The 16,038-nt window shown below is 41.3% G+C and overlaps 1 protein-coding gene across 3 annotated transcripts in view; it reads right to left on the minus strand.

Annotated features, from left to right (window-relative positions):
* KDM3B (lysine demethylase 3B) overlaps window positions 1-16,038 on the minus strand; it is a 50,694-nt gene that overhangs the window by 9,138 nt on the left and 25,518 nt on the right. For 2 of the 3 annotated variants that reach the window (XM_048319717.1, XM_048319716.1), the window contains exons 15-17: window positions 15,102-15,358; window positions 11,277-11,543; window positions 3,288-3,459 (exon numbers count right to left, since the gene is read on the minus strand). In XM_048319717.1, coding sequence (XP_048175674.1) covers window positions 3,288-3,459; window positions 11,277-11,543; window positions 15,102-15,358 — 696 coding nt within the window. The remainder of the gene's footprint in view (window positions 1-3,287; window positions 3,460-11,276; window positions 11,544-15,101; window positions 15,359-16,038) is intronic. The other variant, XR_007206936.1, reaches the window with a different exon arrangement.

Below are 16,038 nucleotides of genomic sequence, written 5' to 3' on the forward strand. Positions count from 1 at the left end.
AAAGTCTGAGGGAGCTTTATCTTTAATTTCAAGAGAAGTGGTACTTCTATAAAATAAAAGTTATTGGTTCTTGTTCTGAAATCAACCCTAACTTCAGTGTAAAGCAATAAACCATGGTACACCACATTCGAAAAAGCTAAAGGGCAGGTGGTCACAAAGAAAGACAGCCTTTAGTTTTTTTAATTCTTCTTTGCTGGAGGCACTCAAATTAACAGACTACCAAAACCAAACATTTGTTCTTCACTTTAAGAGTTTTACATGAGTCCTGACTGGAAACAGAAAGCTGGCAACACAGAAAGATGGCATTACATATGCAACAGTGGATGTATGCTATGATGAAACATAGATTTAGAAGAAACATAAAGATTTTAGTTATAGGCTAGCTGTGTTGAAATTAGTTAGAATAGGAAGGAATTTGGGCCCAGCTAGAGTTAATTAAAATAGTTAAGAGAGCTGGACCTGAAATGGGTTTTAAGATGTTAATAACTGATTACCAAATAACTGACGATCTGTCATTTGCATGTTTGCTTAGCTGTGCTTAGAACGGGGAATAGAAACTTTGATAAGTTGGTGTAGGGAACAAGGACAATTAGCAATTTCCTCCCTTGGTGGGAACCCATTCAAAAGTCACGCAAGAGGAAACTTAGAGGTCACTAAAGTAATTAGGATTGTTAAAGTTCAGAGAGGCGAAAAGGTCAAAATGAGGAAGACGAGCTACTTCATCTTTTTAAGACCACTGACCCAATTCAAGACCACCGACTCAATTCAGGACACACACTACGCATGCTTAATGACATTTAAGCTCATTTCCATACGAAGTGGAGAATGGGAGGTGTTAATGTTATGAATATGCATTTGTATTTTGGATAGTCATAATTTTTGTAAATAAAAAGCTTTGTGTTTGCTTGGATCGGGGCCCTGCGTCTTAGGGAGCTATCCCACGCAGTGCCTGGCACCAAATAAAACATGCACTTTCTAACTCTAAACTGAGAATTTTTGTCCGTCTCAGTTGGATATCGATATTAGATCGATATTCATAGTTTGGTAAATCAATGACAGCACTGACCATATCAACTGCTGTTTTACCTCAGATCTTAGGGCTAGATCTCGAGGCTAAGAGAGTCTATCTGGAAGTGGAACACGAGCAGCTTAGAACTCAGTGTAACATTTAGAGAAAAACAAAGTTCACTCTTCTACCAGATTTTTCACAACTCTACATGAAGCCACCAATAGAAAAACAAGGTGTACAGCAGTCTTAACACTTTAGCATCCCCATCTCCCCAGAGAGTAACACCCTTAACTGCTTCCTGACTTCCCAAGGATTGTCAGCCAAACTGATCTAACAGAGCTCCTGACAGCATCAGAAGTGAAAGCATATCTAAGAAATTAGAACTTGGGAGACCCGTGAATCACATCTGTGCTATATATCAACAGGCTACAGAAGACAGCCTGAGTTTGCAATTAAAAAAAAAAAATTATTGAAATTAAAAGGAATTAAGAACTGCAGATACGTAAACTGAAGTGACTGATTTACAGATAACAAACTTTGATATGCTACAGATTTTAGAGAGGCAAGTGAACTGAAAAGCTCAAGGACTTGAATTTAAAGATGTTTTACAACTTCCCATATTCAAGATTTTGAACTCATCAAGGATCTTTGTTCTAAACAAGAAGCAGCTTGTAGGGAGGCTATTCAGAAAGGACAGAGTGAAGAACTACCTGGATGAAAACATACAGATCTGACAAATTACATGAAACTGGACGAACCCCAGAAAATATCTGATCAGCAAAGAAAAGCAGGTATAAGAAGGATCGAAACAAAAAGTCAGACCTTTCAAAAGTCCATTTTAAGCCCAAAAGTATTAAAAGAACAGCAAAAGATTAAAATTAATTAGAATAAAGTATCTTATAGAATAATCTCAATAACACCTCCAAAGTCAGTGGCTGTTCTACAGCTCTTTGGTAACTTAAAGCGAGGGTGGGAGCCAGCCACATTTTTAGAAAATTTAGAATTCATGTAATGCAGAGAAGTCAGAGACATTAGGTAATTTGCCAACAGTTTTCATAAGAATTAGCGTGTGAAATCTCTGGACTAGTAGCAAATAATACTCCTCTATATTAGGGATTGAACATGGCTGAAAAAACTCTAAATAAAATGTATTTAAAAGAAACTATCAAGAATGATAAGGTTTTCCAACTAGTCACTAATAGTCCTCAGGTAAAGTGTGGTAAAGGCATTGTCTAAAAGAAAAGCAGAAGCTGATTTTGCTGAAAGGAGTGTATCTGCCTGGAGACAAACTACAAGTAACATTTCTCAAAGATAACTTGACCCATACAAATTCACTATTTTCATGAACGACCCCAGCACAAAAGTGAAGAGTTTGTGAACTTTCCCAATTACTGTCAATACAAAAAGACCACACCATTATATCCTCCTAGGCCATTTATTTCTGATTAATAACAAAAACAGTATGAAACTTAACAGTACAAAATACAATACTCTGTACTACCCACATAAAAAAAAAACAAGTCAAAAGCAAGGAGTTATTTGATTGGAAAATGACTTGGATCTAGGTATATACAATGTAAAATGCTTTTCAGAAGCTCTTTAACCTAACCAGTTATGCCCCCAGAAATTTTAGCTGGTTAGTTTCCCCATTCACACTTGACAGAAGGTTTTCTCAAAGAAGAACTTGAGCATTAAATAATGTGTTATCATGTGAGGCATGCATATAGCATTGCCATTTGTAATACATATAAATTTGTATTTGTACTCACAGATGATCTACCAAAAAAGAATTTGCAATGTCAAGTGTACTTAACTGATGCATTCCACCAAGTCCAAGTTTTAGTGTCAAAAGTCTCAGTCTGTTTTAGCTCTGCAGGATCCCTTTAGTTTTACAATAAAAATTGAGGTTGAAAGGAGAGCAAGGGTAGGCATATTACTTACTGTCTTAATAATGGTAACTCATGATTAATTTCACTGGGAAAAGGTAAAAAAAAAAAGTAGTTTCCCATGAAATGGATAATTTTTTGACATATGAAAGTAACACACCCCAACACACTGCAATAGAGACAGTCCTTTTGGGCAGTCCTGCCCTAATCTTCAATAAAGTATTTTCTAGGGTGTGCTATATGTAAGGAACAATGGCTTCTTTGGATGAGACTGATAGGTATCCGGATTTTTTTCTTAATTTATTTTTTAAGAAAACAGGTGGAAAATGAAGAGTTGGAAGATAGCAAGACAGACTGCTCAGTTAAACTAGTCAGCCATAAATATTACTTACTAGATATTATCTCAAAGCCATCCCAGAAGTCACGCACTTTCACGTCTGAAATTATGGCACAGTTCCTGCAGTTCACCAAATCTACATCTTGATCTCCAAATTCCAGGCTGAAAGCTTCTGGTTTCCAAAGCTCTGACTTCAACTTCTTATGGACACCAGATACCAGCACGGGCTGAGAATACAAAGATGAATGCTTACTCCACCATAACCAAATTTCTTACACATGCAGCCAAACTTTCTTAAGAGAGCCGAGACTCCTGGCTACCACCATACAAAAGACACCACAAATCTATTTTCATCCATGTCTGGGTTTTGTGCATCAAGCAAATAACCAGAGTCAAAGCAAACTTTAATTCCACGCCGTGTGCAGTTGCCTTAGAAGTGGCGTTGGATTAGACTTGCCAAGGCAAGTGCATTAGGTCTCCATGGCAAGGTGCTGGCAGCAGGTGTAGGCTCTGTGAGAGGAGGCTGGGAGCTGCTCCATGGTGGACACAGATGGTTCCACCTGGCTCAACAGACCCATCACTGGCCAACGTTGAGCCCATAACTGATGCTGGTGGCATCTCTGTGATAATTAGAATGGCTAAAAAGTTCTCCACAGCTGCTGCGTGTGTGTGTGTGTGTGTGTGTGTGTGTGTGTGTGTGAGAGAGAGATAGACGGGGACACACACAACACACAGACGGCAGGCAGGGGGAAGAGGCAGGGGGAAGGGAGAGAAACAACTCCGCATACACCAAGGTCAGTGATGGAGGAGGTGCTCACAGCCCATCAAAGAGCATGGTGAGGCAGGCTGTCCCCCTGCAAACTGTGGAAGACCACGGTGAAGCAGAGATCCATCTGCAGTCCACAGAGGATCCTGCACTGCAGCAGAGGGATATTCCCTGGAGGAAGCTGCAGTCCATGGAGAGCCCATGCTGGAGCAGGCTCTGGGAGAAGCTGCGGGGAGAATCCCACAAATAAGCAAACTTTCTGGTAAAAACTGTGCCCACTGGCAACCCACACTGGAGCAGCCCATGGAGACAACTCATGTTAGAGCCATTTGTGAAGGATAGTATCCTGTGAGAGGAACTTCACACTGAAGCAGTGGGAAAGTGTGAGGAGGACAGTGTTATGAACTGACCACAACCCCCATCATCCCCCCTGTGTTACTCCAGGGATTGTGGGGGTGAGGAGGTAGAATAGTCAGAGATGAGAGAGTAAAGTTGAGCCTTTAGGAAAAAGGTAACTTGGGGCGGGAGGGGTAAGGTGTTTACTGATTTGTCTTTTTTCTCTACCATCCTGCTCTATTTTTAATTGGCAATAAATTCAACTCCTTTATCACAAGTTAAACCTGTTTTGCCCATGACAGCAATCACTAAGGGATCTCCCTGCCTTTATCTTGACCCACAAACTTCTTCACCTGATTTTCTTCCCCTGTTCTGTTGAGAAGGGGGAGTGAGAAAGCAGCTGGATAGAGGGGTCTGGCAGCCAGACAGGGTCAATCCATCTGTGGCAGTACAGTAAGTGTAGAATCCCAGCACCTGTCCTTTTTCTTAAGCAGACATGCAACTACCACTAGAAACAGCATTTGTAGTAAAGCCTTCTCACGTGAAATTTTTGTCTTTTAATATGAATTGTTCAACTATTTTGCTTGTTATTTATGTATAATCACAGATCAACATTAATTCCCTAAGACAAAACCAAGTAGCAGAAAAAAGGCTGTTCACTTGCAAAAGGGTGCATTAGCCATGTTTAGGCTAATGATGTACATATATTCCACACAGATATTTCAGTGGCCTCTCCCCATAAACACTCAAAGCATTTGCTAAACTGACAACAATTGGGAAAGGTATACCAGACAATCCTCCCAACACTGCCAAAACCTTTTCAGTTCCTTTCACCCTGCCATCTCAAAAGAGAGTTACCAAACTTGAGAGAAAAGGAAGAGGGTACAAAGTGAATTTGCACATAAACGATTCCCACCTGAAGACCTTTAGCTTTAGTAACTGCCGCCTATGTTCAAATAGCAGTTCCTATGTCTACGCAAGTTTGAATTAATTCCAAGCAGTGCCCTATACTTTAACAATGATCTGATGGTGGGTCTGGTTTATTCACATGAAGAGCTCAGCACAACCCTGAGAAGCACAGATGTCCCTAGATGCAGTAAAAGTGTGTTAGGCAAAAGTACCTACAGAGCTATATTCAAGCAACTCTAAAGTTATGCTGCTTAAAAACACTCCAGTAACTAACTGCTGCTTCCTTTTTATTGCCCAATGGCCTCTAAAAGGCCTAGTTTCAATTTGTCCCTAAATGAGGGCAACTATTGATTCAGAAATGTACGGAACAAAAACCCAACTCTGGGGATAACAGAAATAGCCTTGGCTTTCAAACACAATACAACATAGCCATTAAGTTCTAGAAGGCAGCAATGAAACCTCAACTCCAGAAGAGTGAGATTTAAGAAAACAAAAAAGGGTTGTTACTTTACTCCTGTCAATTTCAGGGGAATGAAAAGAAGTAAAAAACCCTACAGAAACATTTAGATTGGAAGTTACTACCCTCACACCGAAAGAGAGTATTTTCTTGTGTTGAGGCTGAACTTTCTGCACCCACTCCCACTTGTCCTGCCAATGAGCGTTAACAAGAAGAGCCTAGCTCCCTCTTAAAATTTCCTCTCCACGCTCTCCTGAGCCTTCTGTTCTCTAGGCTGAACAGCCCCAGCTCGCTCAGCCTCTCTTCATCTAAGTGATGCTCTAGTCCCTTCATCACCTTTGTGACCCTTTGCTAGGCTTCCTCTAGTAACTCCACGACTCTTTTGTACTGGGAAGCCCAGAACTGGACACAGTACTCCAGGTGAGGCCCCTAACAGTGCTGAGTAAAGGGGAACCATCACTTCCTTTGACTTGCTGACAATTCTCTCTGTCATGAGGACACATTCTTGGCTCATGGTCACTCCCTTGCCCACTGGGACCCCAAGATCCTTCCAGCAAAACTACCTTCCAAATGGTTGCTCCTCAGCAACTGCTGCAGCATGTTATTCTTCCTTGATGTGCAGGACATTACATTTTCCCTTGTGGAACATCACCAGGTTCTTCTCAACCCAATTCTCCAGCCTGTTCAGACCCTCTGAGTAGCAGCACAACCATCTGCTGTATCAGTCATTCCTCCTAGTTTTGTATTGTCTGTAAACCTGCTGAGGGTCTATGAACCCTTTCCCATCTAGGTCACTAGTTACATGATAAATACTACTCACCCCAGAAGTGACCCCCTATGATATACCACTAGTGACAGTGCTCTCACACATGGCATTTCAGTCAATTTTAAGTCCATCACACTGCTCACTTACCAAGTCTGTACTTTACTTTGTCTGATGACACCATGACAGTGTAAAAAGCCTTTATTAAAGATAAAAAACATCCAGTACTTTCCCTTCATCCACCAAGCCAGTCATCTCATCACAGAAGGCTACAAGGCAGGTTAAGCATGATTCAAACAGTATTCCCGAGCTCCTCTTCTCTTCATGACCATATCTCCATGGGATTCTTCCAAGCAAGTATCTGAAAAGGTGAAAGTCTGCTCTCCCAAAGCCCAGATTTGTGATCATGATTTTTTTGCTTTGCTCCCTCCTCTCAAAATCTTGATCTGAATGCCACCATCTAATAGTCACTGCAGCCAAAGGTGCCGCGTATCTCCACATCAACAACCTTCCTTGTGTGGAAGCACAAGGTCCAGCACAAGCGCCCTTCCCGAGCTGTTTCCTTGATCAGCTGTCTCAGGACATTGACACCAATGCACTTCAGAAAACTTCAGGACTGCTGGCGACCTGTTGTGTTGTTCCTCCGGCAGGTATCACAGTGGTCCCATGAGGCCCAGGAAATGTGAACACAAGGCTTCCTCCAGTTTTCTGAAGACGGCCTTATCACTTTTTTATGCTCAGTTGGTCTGTAGCAGATACTTGCCACAATGTTGTCCATGTTACTCTGCTCACTAATCCTGGCCCATAAGCTCTTGAATCATCAGTTCCTTCACAATTTCATGCATTCTAGCTTCTTCCTCACAAAAACAGCAATGCTCCCTTCTCACCTTCCTGGCCTGTCATTCCTGTGTTGTCCTTCCTGAACAGCCTATATCTATTCCTTCCCATACTACAGCTGCATGAGCTATCCCACCACTTTGTCATACCAATGAGACCATGGCTGTGCAACAGCACACTAATCCCTCCTGTTTGTTCAATGTGCTACATGCATTAGTGTACAGGTACTTCAGAAAGACACCTAGTCATGTTGATTTCCCAGAAACAGTATGAGAGCTTTCTTCACAATGCTGGGATGCACACAGATCTTTACTTACATGCATATGCTTGAGGTGGACATCTTTCATCCTTGGTTTCTTAAGTATGAGATTACCCCTGTTCACTTCACCTCACACTGCTCGCTTGCCAAACCAATCAACTAATTCCTTCCTTGATCACTGGTCATACTCTCCCTCCCTTGTTCCTGCTTATAGCTCTCCTAATAAGGTTGGCCAGCGTGTTGGCAAAGATGCCTTTTTTTTTTTTTTTTTTTTTTTTTGCTTTGGTGGATCCTATCTCTTCCAAGCAATCCCCAATCCTCTTTGAGGTTCCCACGATCATAAAACCCTCTTGATTAAAACCAGCTGTGCAAACAATGGTTGACAAGCAGGATCTCTCCACTCCCCTACCCCTCACTGGCATGAGTAAGAAAACCATGAGGGCTCCATAGCCTTGATTAATACCCAGAGCCATACAGTCACTCTTGATACTGTCCTGGTCTCCCCAATAGTACTGTGTGCGCCAATATGGAAAAGCAGCAGAGGGCACATGTTTGAGGGACAGGTAAGCTTTGGTAGCCTTTCCACTATGTTCCAAATGTGAGACCCTGACAAGCAGCAAACCTCCCTAAGAGCAAATACAGCAATCTCAAATCTTAATGTAGTCCCTCATCCCAGCAAAAACGGTAACATTAAGGCAATAAAAAAGTTTTAAGCATATTCTACAACAAACACTAGGGATCATGTATGAGTAAAAAATAACAGTACCTTTCACAGGATGTGTGGAAAGGACTGCCTGGTAGACTTTAAGCTGACGGATAAACCAGCTGCCTTCAGTACAGAAAAATAATGACATTTTGATCCCTGCTGTATTCACTTGACCACTTGTAAATTGCAATTAAAAGAAACCCCAAAACAACCAAACTACTTAACTTAGTAGACCCCTTCTTGCCATCCATGGCAGCAAATTTGCCATGGAAGAAATAAAGTATTCTCTCTAGCGAAGAACACAGATAGGGCTCCAAGATAAAAGGACAGTGGACTTGCCTGGTAGACATCTCCTGCCAAATCTGCTCTCAAACTACAGGGAGATAACAACAAAATAAAAAGCTCCAGTACCATACCAGATTTTCACTGTCTCAAAAATGAGAAATCCTAGCATGAAAATTCAGAAAATATCAGGTTGCTACAGGATGAGAATCCTAACTATCCCCAGATGAGCAACAACCATTTCCAGAGAGCAAAATGCTCTTGAAAAACAGCTTCAGCAAGAATTAATCTTATGGTCTCTCAGTGAATTCTGGGATAAGACAGTTGAACTTATTTCTGACAATTTCTAAGAGAAAGGACTCAAAAAATGTTGCTCTTTTTGAGTGACACTGAAAGACTGCCATTTATTATCTAAGCATTAAGGGAAAATAATTTTCTCTTTTAACAATTTGGGATGCCACCATAGCCAAGATCTTCATATGGCATGGATCTCGTGCCCAGTGTGCATTTATTCTGCTGGGGAGGGTGGATAAGGGTTTTTTTTCCAAATAACCTTTTCAAAACCACAAAACAGGAGGATGATTTGGGGAATGGTGGTAGAATTAATGTTCTTTCACTTCACTTTTAAAGGTGCAGCTGGGATTTACAGAAGGATGTAAGCCAAGGAAGAACTCTGACAGAGCAGTTTCTTGAGAGAGTCTCTGCTTGAAGAAATTCTTTTTAAAATAACCTTGTTGAGACAGTAATGCCTGCCTGGGTCACATGCTCTCTTACGCAGGAACAACGGAGGTTGTTCAATTCCTTTTCACATTTCAACAGAAAACTCAAATGACTGCAACACCACTTTGAGGATCCCTGAATGAGCAAAGGACTTGCCCAGTCTGTTCCTATTCAAGGGGTCTTCTAAATGATAAAATGATCCAAACTCATCAGTAGCACACCTTGGGGCACAGCCTAAAATAGTGGGTCGCAAAGAGTACACGAGCATGGCAGTTGTAGCCAGAGCCTCAGGGAGCGCACCAACTTGGATGGCGATGCACACTGCAAGCTACACATCGGACACAAGATTGGTAATCACATCTCTAGACTCCATAAGCAGTCTCTCAAGACTCATTACCAGTCAAGGACCCCAAGGTCACAAGCAGCATCTTGCACATGGTGATTAACCATCTCATTGGCAGAGAAACTGACAAGCACATTTCTTGTAGGCATTCCCGAAATATTTAGGATCTTCACAGAGAGACAGTAGTATTTCCTGACAAAAAGTGTTGAGAAAATTATCAAAGTATACTAACCAGAAACTAAGAAGCTCTTTGCAAAGAAAGGCAGATGATGGACACCACAGCACTGCAAAAGAATGATCTGAAGTCCCTCATAAATCAGAAAAATACAACAGGATGAAAAGTAAAAAAAATAAAAGGAGACTCCTATGCACCCCAAAAAAGTCAGGACAGGAAGATAACTGCATGTAGTGGGAAGCTGGCAATGAAGTTTCTAGTCAGACAAACAAGGGTGTGCTGCACAGTACCTTCCTCCAACTATTAGGAGCTGGCCAGAGGAGTCATGAACAGGAATGCGGCTGGCGGCACAAGTCATCTTTGCAGTTCTCATGTATGTGCTAGTTGTGCTTGTGCCCAGGGAACCCAGAGAATGTGCAGTTCCATGGGACAGGCTACACTTAAACGAAAAGTACTCTACTTCTGTCAGGAATAGACTCTGAGTGCTAAATGAGATACATGCAGCCTGTTCCTCCACCCCACCTCAGCATCTTGTGATCAACCACAAATAAAAATGGAATGCGACTGCCAAGCGCACTAGCACTGTAATAACAGACTAGCCGACAACAAGCATTTCTCCAGAAAAGATGATGAGGACACTTAATGGTCTAGCATGAATGGTCTCAACTCCAGGTAGTTAGTGAAGGTAACTGTGTCAGAGGCAGCTGCAGAACCAAGTGTCAAGAATACAATTTGAACAGTGATGGACATCATCCTCTGTTAGAGCTGTGGGTGCACTTCCTTTGCAGCAGCAATTACTCACCCATTTTTTAAGATTCAGCTTGTCTGACCAGGCTGATCTTACTGAGTCTCTAGAGAAGTCTAAGCTGCAGCACTACAGACTGAGACCTGAACAAGCAGCTATGCTGAGAGCAGGTCTAAGGTACAGTCTGTTGTCTGAAGGGCTAAGCACTTGATGGCACCTCAGACAACCCACGAGAGTGCTCCATGCATGAGTTGCTGAGTCCAGAACAACACTTGGGTTCCCACTGGCTGTAGGGCTCAGGGTGAGATACTGTATCAAGTAAACCCAAAATTCAGTAGACTGCATTCAGCATTTTCACTCTTGCACATGCTGCAGCTGGAAGGAATGGACCTTTCCCTGAGGCTATAAAGCATCAAGTGTGGGTGCACACCGGAAATCAAAGTGGATTCACTACTGGGCTGTAGCAGAGCAGAGCAAGTTCAGCACAAAGCACACTACAACTAAAAAGGCTGTCACAGCACACACTCTCATAATGGTAAGTGCAAGAGTACATGGGCTCAAGTCACTATAGCATAGAGTGAACAGGGCTGCTGTGTCCCCTGTTTATAAAGCTACAGCTGAAATATTCATTCACCATATTCACTCAGGAGCAACTGGCCAAAGTCTGAATAGGCTCTTTTTACCAAGGTGCAGAGTGCAATTTCAGGACACTTATAAGCAGCAAGGGTTGGACACTTATCACCTACCTGGCCTTGTTTCCAGCATTCCCTGAAGATCTTCCAGTTGTTTTTGTTGCTGGGATCATGAAGGCAAAGAAGTCTACCATCACACAGCCAAGAATGGGAAGTGTGTGGATCCAGCACATTTAATCCCATCACCATTTCTTTCACCTCTCTCTGTGTGTCAGCTAAATTACTAGCTCGTTTTGCAGCATCAGATGTCTTCTTATTTTCCACCACAGAAGCAATGATATGGTCCAAGAAGTTTGGCAGGCTGGCTTTACCTTTGGCCCCCTAGAAGATGTAAATCCAGAGGTAAATCTAGTCTTGCAACAGTGTAAGTATTAACGTATATCTGCTCTCCTTCAGACTTAGTCACAGACACTGTGCTACCAGGAAAACATGCATCAGAAACAACTTGGCTCAGAGACAGACATATCCAGGTAAGAACAGAAATGGCTATGGCTCTGTTTTACAATGGTAAAAGTTAAAATAACCAACTACAGGCTACCTAGAAAAATATTACGCAGACATAAAATAGTAAACTTTAATGATCTAAATTCAGCTACTTTGATAGTAAAAAAAGTTCATATTTTTTCTAACTTCATTAATATCTCAACTCTATTTCTCCATTTTCCTCATCCCATTACTAAGGAAGTGAATTCAACCTTGGGACACGTAAGCTGACGGATATGTAAACACTAAGCAAACAACGACAGAGAGAGAAGAAAGTGCTTCCTGTATGTCAGTGGAACCATTAGTAGACAGATTCTCTGGTTCTGGTTGCCATGCTCCTCAGGGGACGTTTAAAACTCAAGGGGTGTTTAAAATTTGCAGCAGGTTAGCAACATAATCTTAAACTTTGTTTTAACTTAAAAAAATAAAAAGCCTGCCCATAGGCCTTGTTTATAGCAAAAAACTTAAGACACTAAATATATTTCATATATTCAACAGAAGATAAACACTTACTGGATCTTTATTCACACATTTGCAGGAGGGGGCAGGGGTATGATAGATTTCTGGTAGAAAAAACCTTCTCATTCAAGTGAAAAAAAAAAGTCATAACAAATCAATCAACACCACTCCCTCCTCCCTCCCAAAAATTGCCATCTTCTTACAAACTAGAGTTCAATAGATAAAAAATTTACCATATACAGAACTATCAATATAAAACATAACACTATTCATTACTGAATATATCAATTCAGTAAAAAATACTTATGGAATTGTAGAAGAGTCTAGGTCCAACAGAAGATTTAGAGATCATTTGGTGTAAATTTCTGTTGAAATTAGGCTTCGTTCCCCTGGGCTGGGTCATGCCGAACTTTAACTTTATAGGGAGATTAATTCACTTCTCAGGGCAGCCTATTCCACTGCTTGCATGTAAAGGGAGAATTTTTTGTTATACCCAGACAGAATTTCTCCTGAAGCAACTGGTATTGCCCCTTGCCCTGTTAGCCATGCATTCTTATGAAAGGAGTACCTCCCTATTCTCTACAACCATCTTTTAGATACAGTAAGATTGATCAGATCCCCAAAGCATTCTCTTCTCTAGGATGCATAGAACCAGTATCTACCACTTTTCCAAATGTGTCAAGCTCTCCAAAATGCTTTGATCATTCTTTATGGCCCTTCACTGGATCCCATGCAATTTTGCACTGTCATTCTTCAACTGGGGAAATCAAAACTGGAAACAGCGTTCCAGGTGTGGCCCAACAGGGGCTGAGTGAAATAACCACACTCCTGGATGTGCTCCAGCTGTATGCTTCCTGATGCAGACCAGGACTGTTTGTCTTTCCAGCTGCAGGTGTGCAGTCCTGGCCCAGGTGCAGCTTGCTGTCCTCCAGAACTCTAGGCTCCTTTCAGAGGAGCTGCGCCACTGCTAGTCTGATCCCACTCTCTACTGCTGCCTGGAATTATACTAGTTTTCTACAGCCCATCTTAGGCAAGTAAGACTAGATCATGACGTCATCCACTTTGGATGGTCTTAAAAGAGTACCATTACTCTGATTCTCTGGAGGCCGTAAGATAGATAATATGCAGTTTAATTATTAAAGACAATGCTTATAATTCTTCACAACAGACTGTCAATGCTCCAGGAACATCAAGATGATTCTCTTCATGAGCAGCAGTCCTGCTTCTCTCAATTTGAGCAATGCAACTGTTGTTTCTCAGGTATGTTTTGTTCATTCTACACGAAGCATCCAGACATTCAAGTCAGGAGCTGGACCAGAGTTCTCCACAAGTTTTTTCAAATCTAAGTTACTCAGTGAAGATCAGAAGTCAGGAAAGTGAAAAAACACATTACACAATAGATCTGATTAGATGTGGTGAGAGAATGCATAGAGTTGCTGGGAGGGGGATACAAGTTGCTGGGACGGGGATATCTCAAGCCTTGAAGGAGTAAGTTGCTTTGAAACAAGTGACCACAATTTCTTCCCCTGTACTCAGTGATGAGAGGCAGAAGTATTCTTGGATTCACTTTCCTGTAGCAGCAGCATATTTTCATGCACTGTTCCCTCTACCAAAACCAACCAACATGAACTATAATCAAGGTTCCAGACAGTCAGCCAGCCTGCCTGGCAGAGAGTTAAAAAAAAAAATCTGCTATGAGACAAGCCATTTCATCTTCCTCCTTACTCTGCCTAAGCTTTTGGAGAAAGTATTAGCCAAAAAGAGCTAAGCGTTGATAAATTCCACAGAATCTATCCTTCTCCTAAACTAAATGCTTCTAACCACGTCAAATAGCATTGATTTGTTCAGGATTTTTTCGAAGTTATTCCTTCCGAAATGGATTAAAGTACTGTTATTCCAGAATAAGCACTCAGAAATAGCAACTACACCTTAAACTCACAGAATCACAGAACCATGGAATGTGCTGAGTTGGAAGCGACCCATCAGGATCATCAAGTCCAACTCCTGGCCCTGCATGAGACACAATAAGAATCCCACCCTGGCCTGAGCACGTTGTCCAAACATGGTTATTCAGCTGTCTGCTGGACATTTTGTCCAGAAGGATACTGAGAGAGATGTCATCAAAATCTTACTTCCAGAAAGATTAAATAAATCTACTGGCTTTCCTAGATGAACGAGGTGGCCCTGTCATAGAAGGAAATCAGGTTCAACAAGTAGGACTTTCACCCACACGAGGACATGCTGGCAGTGACCGAGGACTGCATTGTACTCTGGATATTTACCTACACCTCCCAGAATAATCTTTTCCATTATTTCACTGGGCACTTAAGTGAGCCTGACAGGCCTGTAGTTTCCAAGGTCCTCTCTTTGCCCTTTTAGAAAATCAGGACAATGTTCACCCAGCTTCCAGTCACCTGGGACCTCTCCAGATTCCCAAGATTGCACGGAAATCGTTGAGAGAGGCTTTGCAATCACATCAGCAGCTCTGCGAAGATTCTCAGATGAATCCCATCAGGCCCCATAGATTTGTAGTGATCCAGCTGGAGCAGCAGATCCTGCCCAAGCATATTTTAGCTCAAATGCCTTTCAAGTATACATAAGTTTAAGCAACTGGTTTACTATTGAGTTTTTGTCTTTTTTTCTGGTATGCCCTTACAATATTTTTAAAGGTGTGAAATTTAAAGTGAGCTTTTATAGGGATGCTGATTATCAACTAAACAATTCATAGGCTGTATTAAACTCATTTTCTTGGTCTCTTCAAAAGAACAGCCTCTCCTCAGCAGTAGTAAACTAAAATTCTCTACAAATTTGTAGAGTGGTGGGTTTTGGCAAGGTATTACATTTGTTTCAACATTCAAGAGTAGAATACTATAAAAACATATAGATGACAATTGTTCCCTAGGACAGATATCATTGAAAGAATAAAAAATTATTTACCGTAGAAGCTGCAGAAAAGACTGGAGGAAAGGGGATTCCTGTGTCTGATGGGACCTGCGGAAGCTTTCCTGGCCCTGTATGTAGCAGATCTCTGAGGCTGGAGCCTTCGGCTTTGTTGCTAGATGTCACTGGGCCCAACAAGAGGCTATTAAACAGCTTTGGGGTTAGCGGGGAAACTTTTGTACTGGAGTTGAAGGAATCTAATCCAAAGGGTGAATGGGATTCTTTATTAAGCACTGATCTCAGTGATCCTGATTCTGCAAGATAAATATAAACATTACAGGGAGGGGAGAGGAAAAAAACCCCAAGAGGCAAAGTTAAAATGATCACAAAGTTTTCTGAAATTATTTGCTATTGCATTAAATAGGATATTAACAGAATCTTGTGGTAATGGTAAATTATCACTGTAACAGTGAATGAGGCACCTCAACAGATCTGATCTGAAAAGATGTGCAAACACACAATTTTTAATAGATTCAATTAAAAAACATTTCCCTGACTTTCTGAATTAACGTTTTGATATTAAATATTTCAATATTACAGTGACTAAGACCTGCAGAACTCGTGAGTGATTCACCAACATTTAACATCAACACGTAAAGTAGTCCCTTCCAGACATATGGACAGGAATAAATCCTGTGTTAGTCATGCTACCTCTGACATCTAGGAAGTGTATTCACTCAAACTACTGAGTATTAAAGATGCTCTAAGCTTTCATCTAACTCTCCAACTGGACTCCAGTCTCAGTTCCTTGGAAATGCACTCTTCACATGGCACACAAAAGAGTTATATTTACTTCAACTGTTATAAAGTGACAAAACTGCATCTGAAATTAATTACTATCATTTTACACCAGGATATCAGCTTCTGAGAAAATAAATACATAAATTGGCACAGAAATAAACTGTGAGTGACAAGATAGTATTGTCTTCAGCTA

This window comes from Corvus hawaiiensis, chromosome 15 (assembly GCF_020740725.1).
Source record: "Corvus hawaiiensis isolate bCorHaw1 chromosome 15, bCorHaw1.pri.cur, whole genome shotgun sequence".
NCBI lineage: Eukaryota > Metazoa > Chordata > Aves > Passeriformes > Corvidae > Corvus > Corvus hawaiiensis.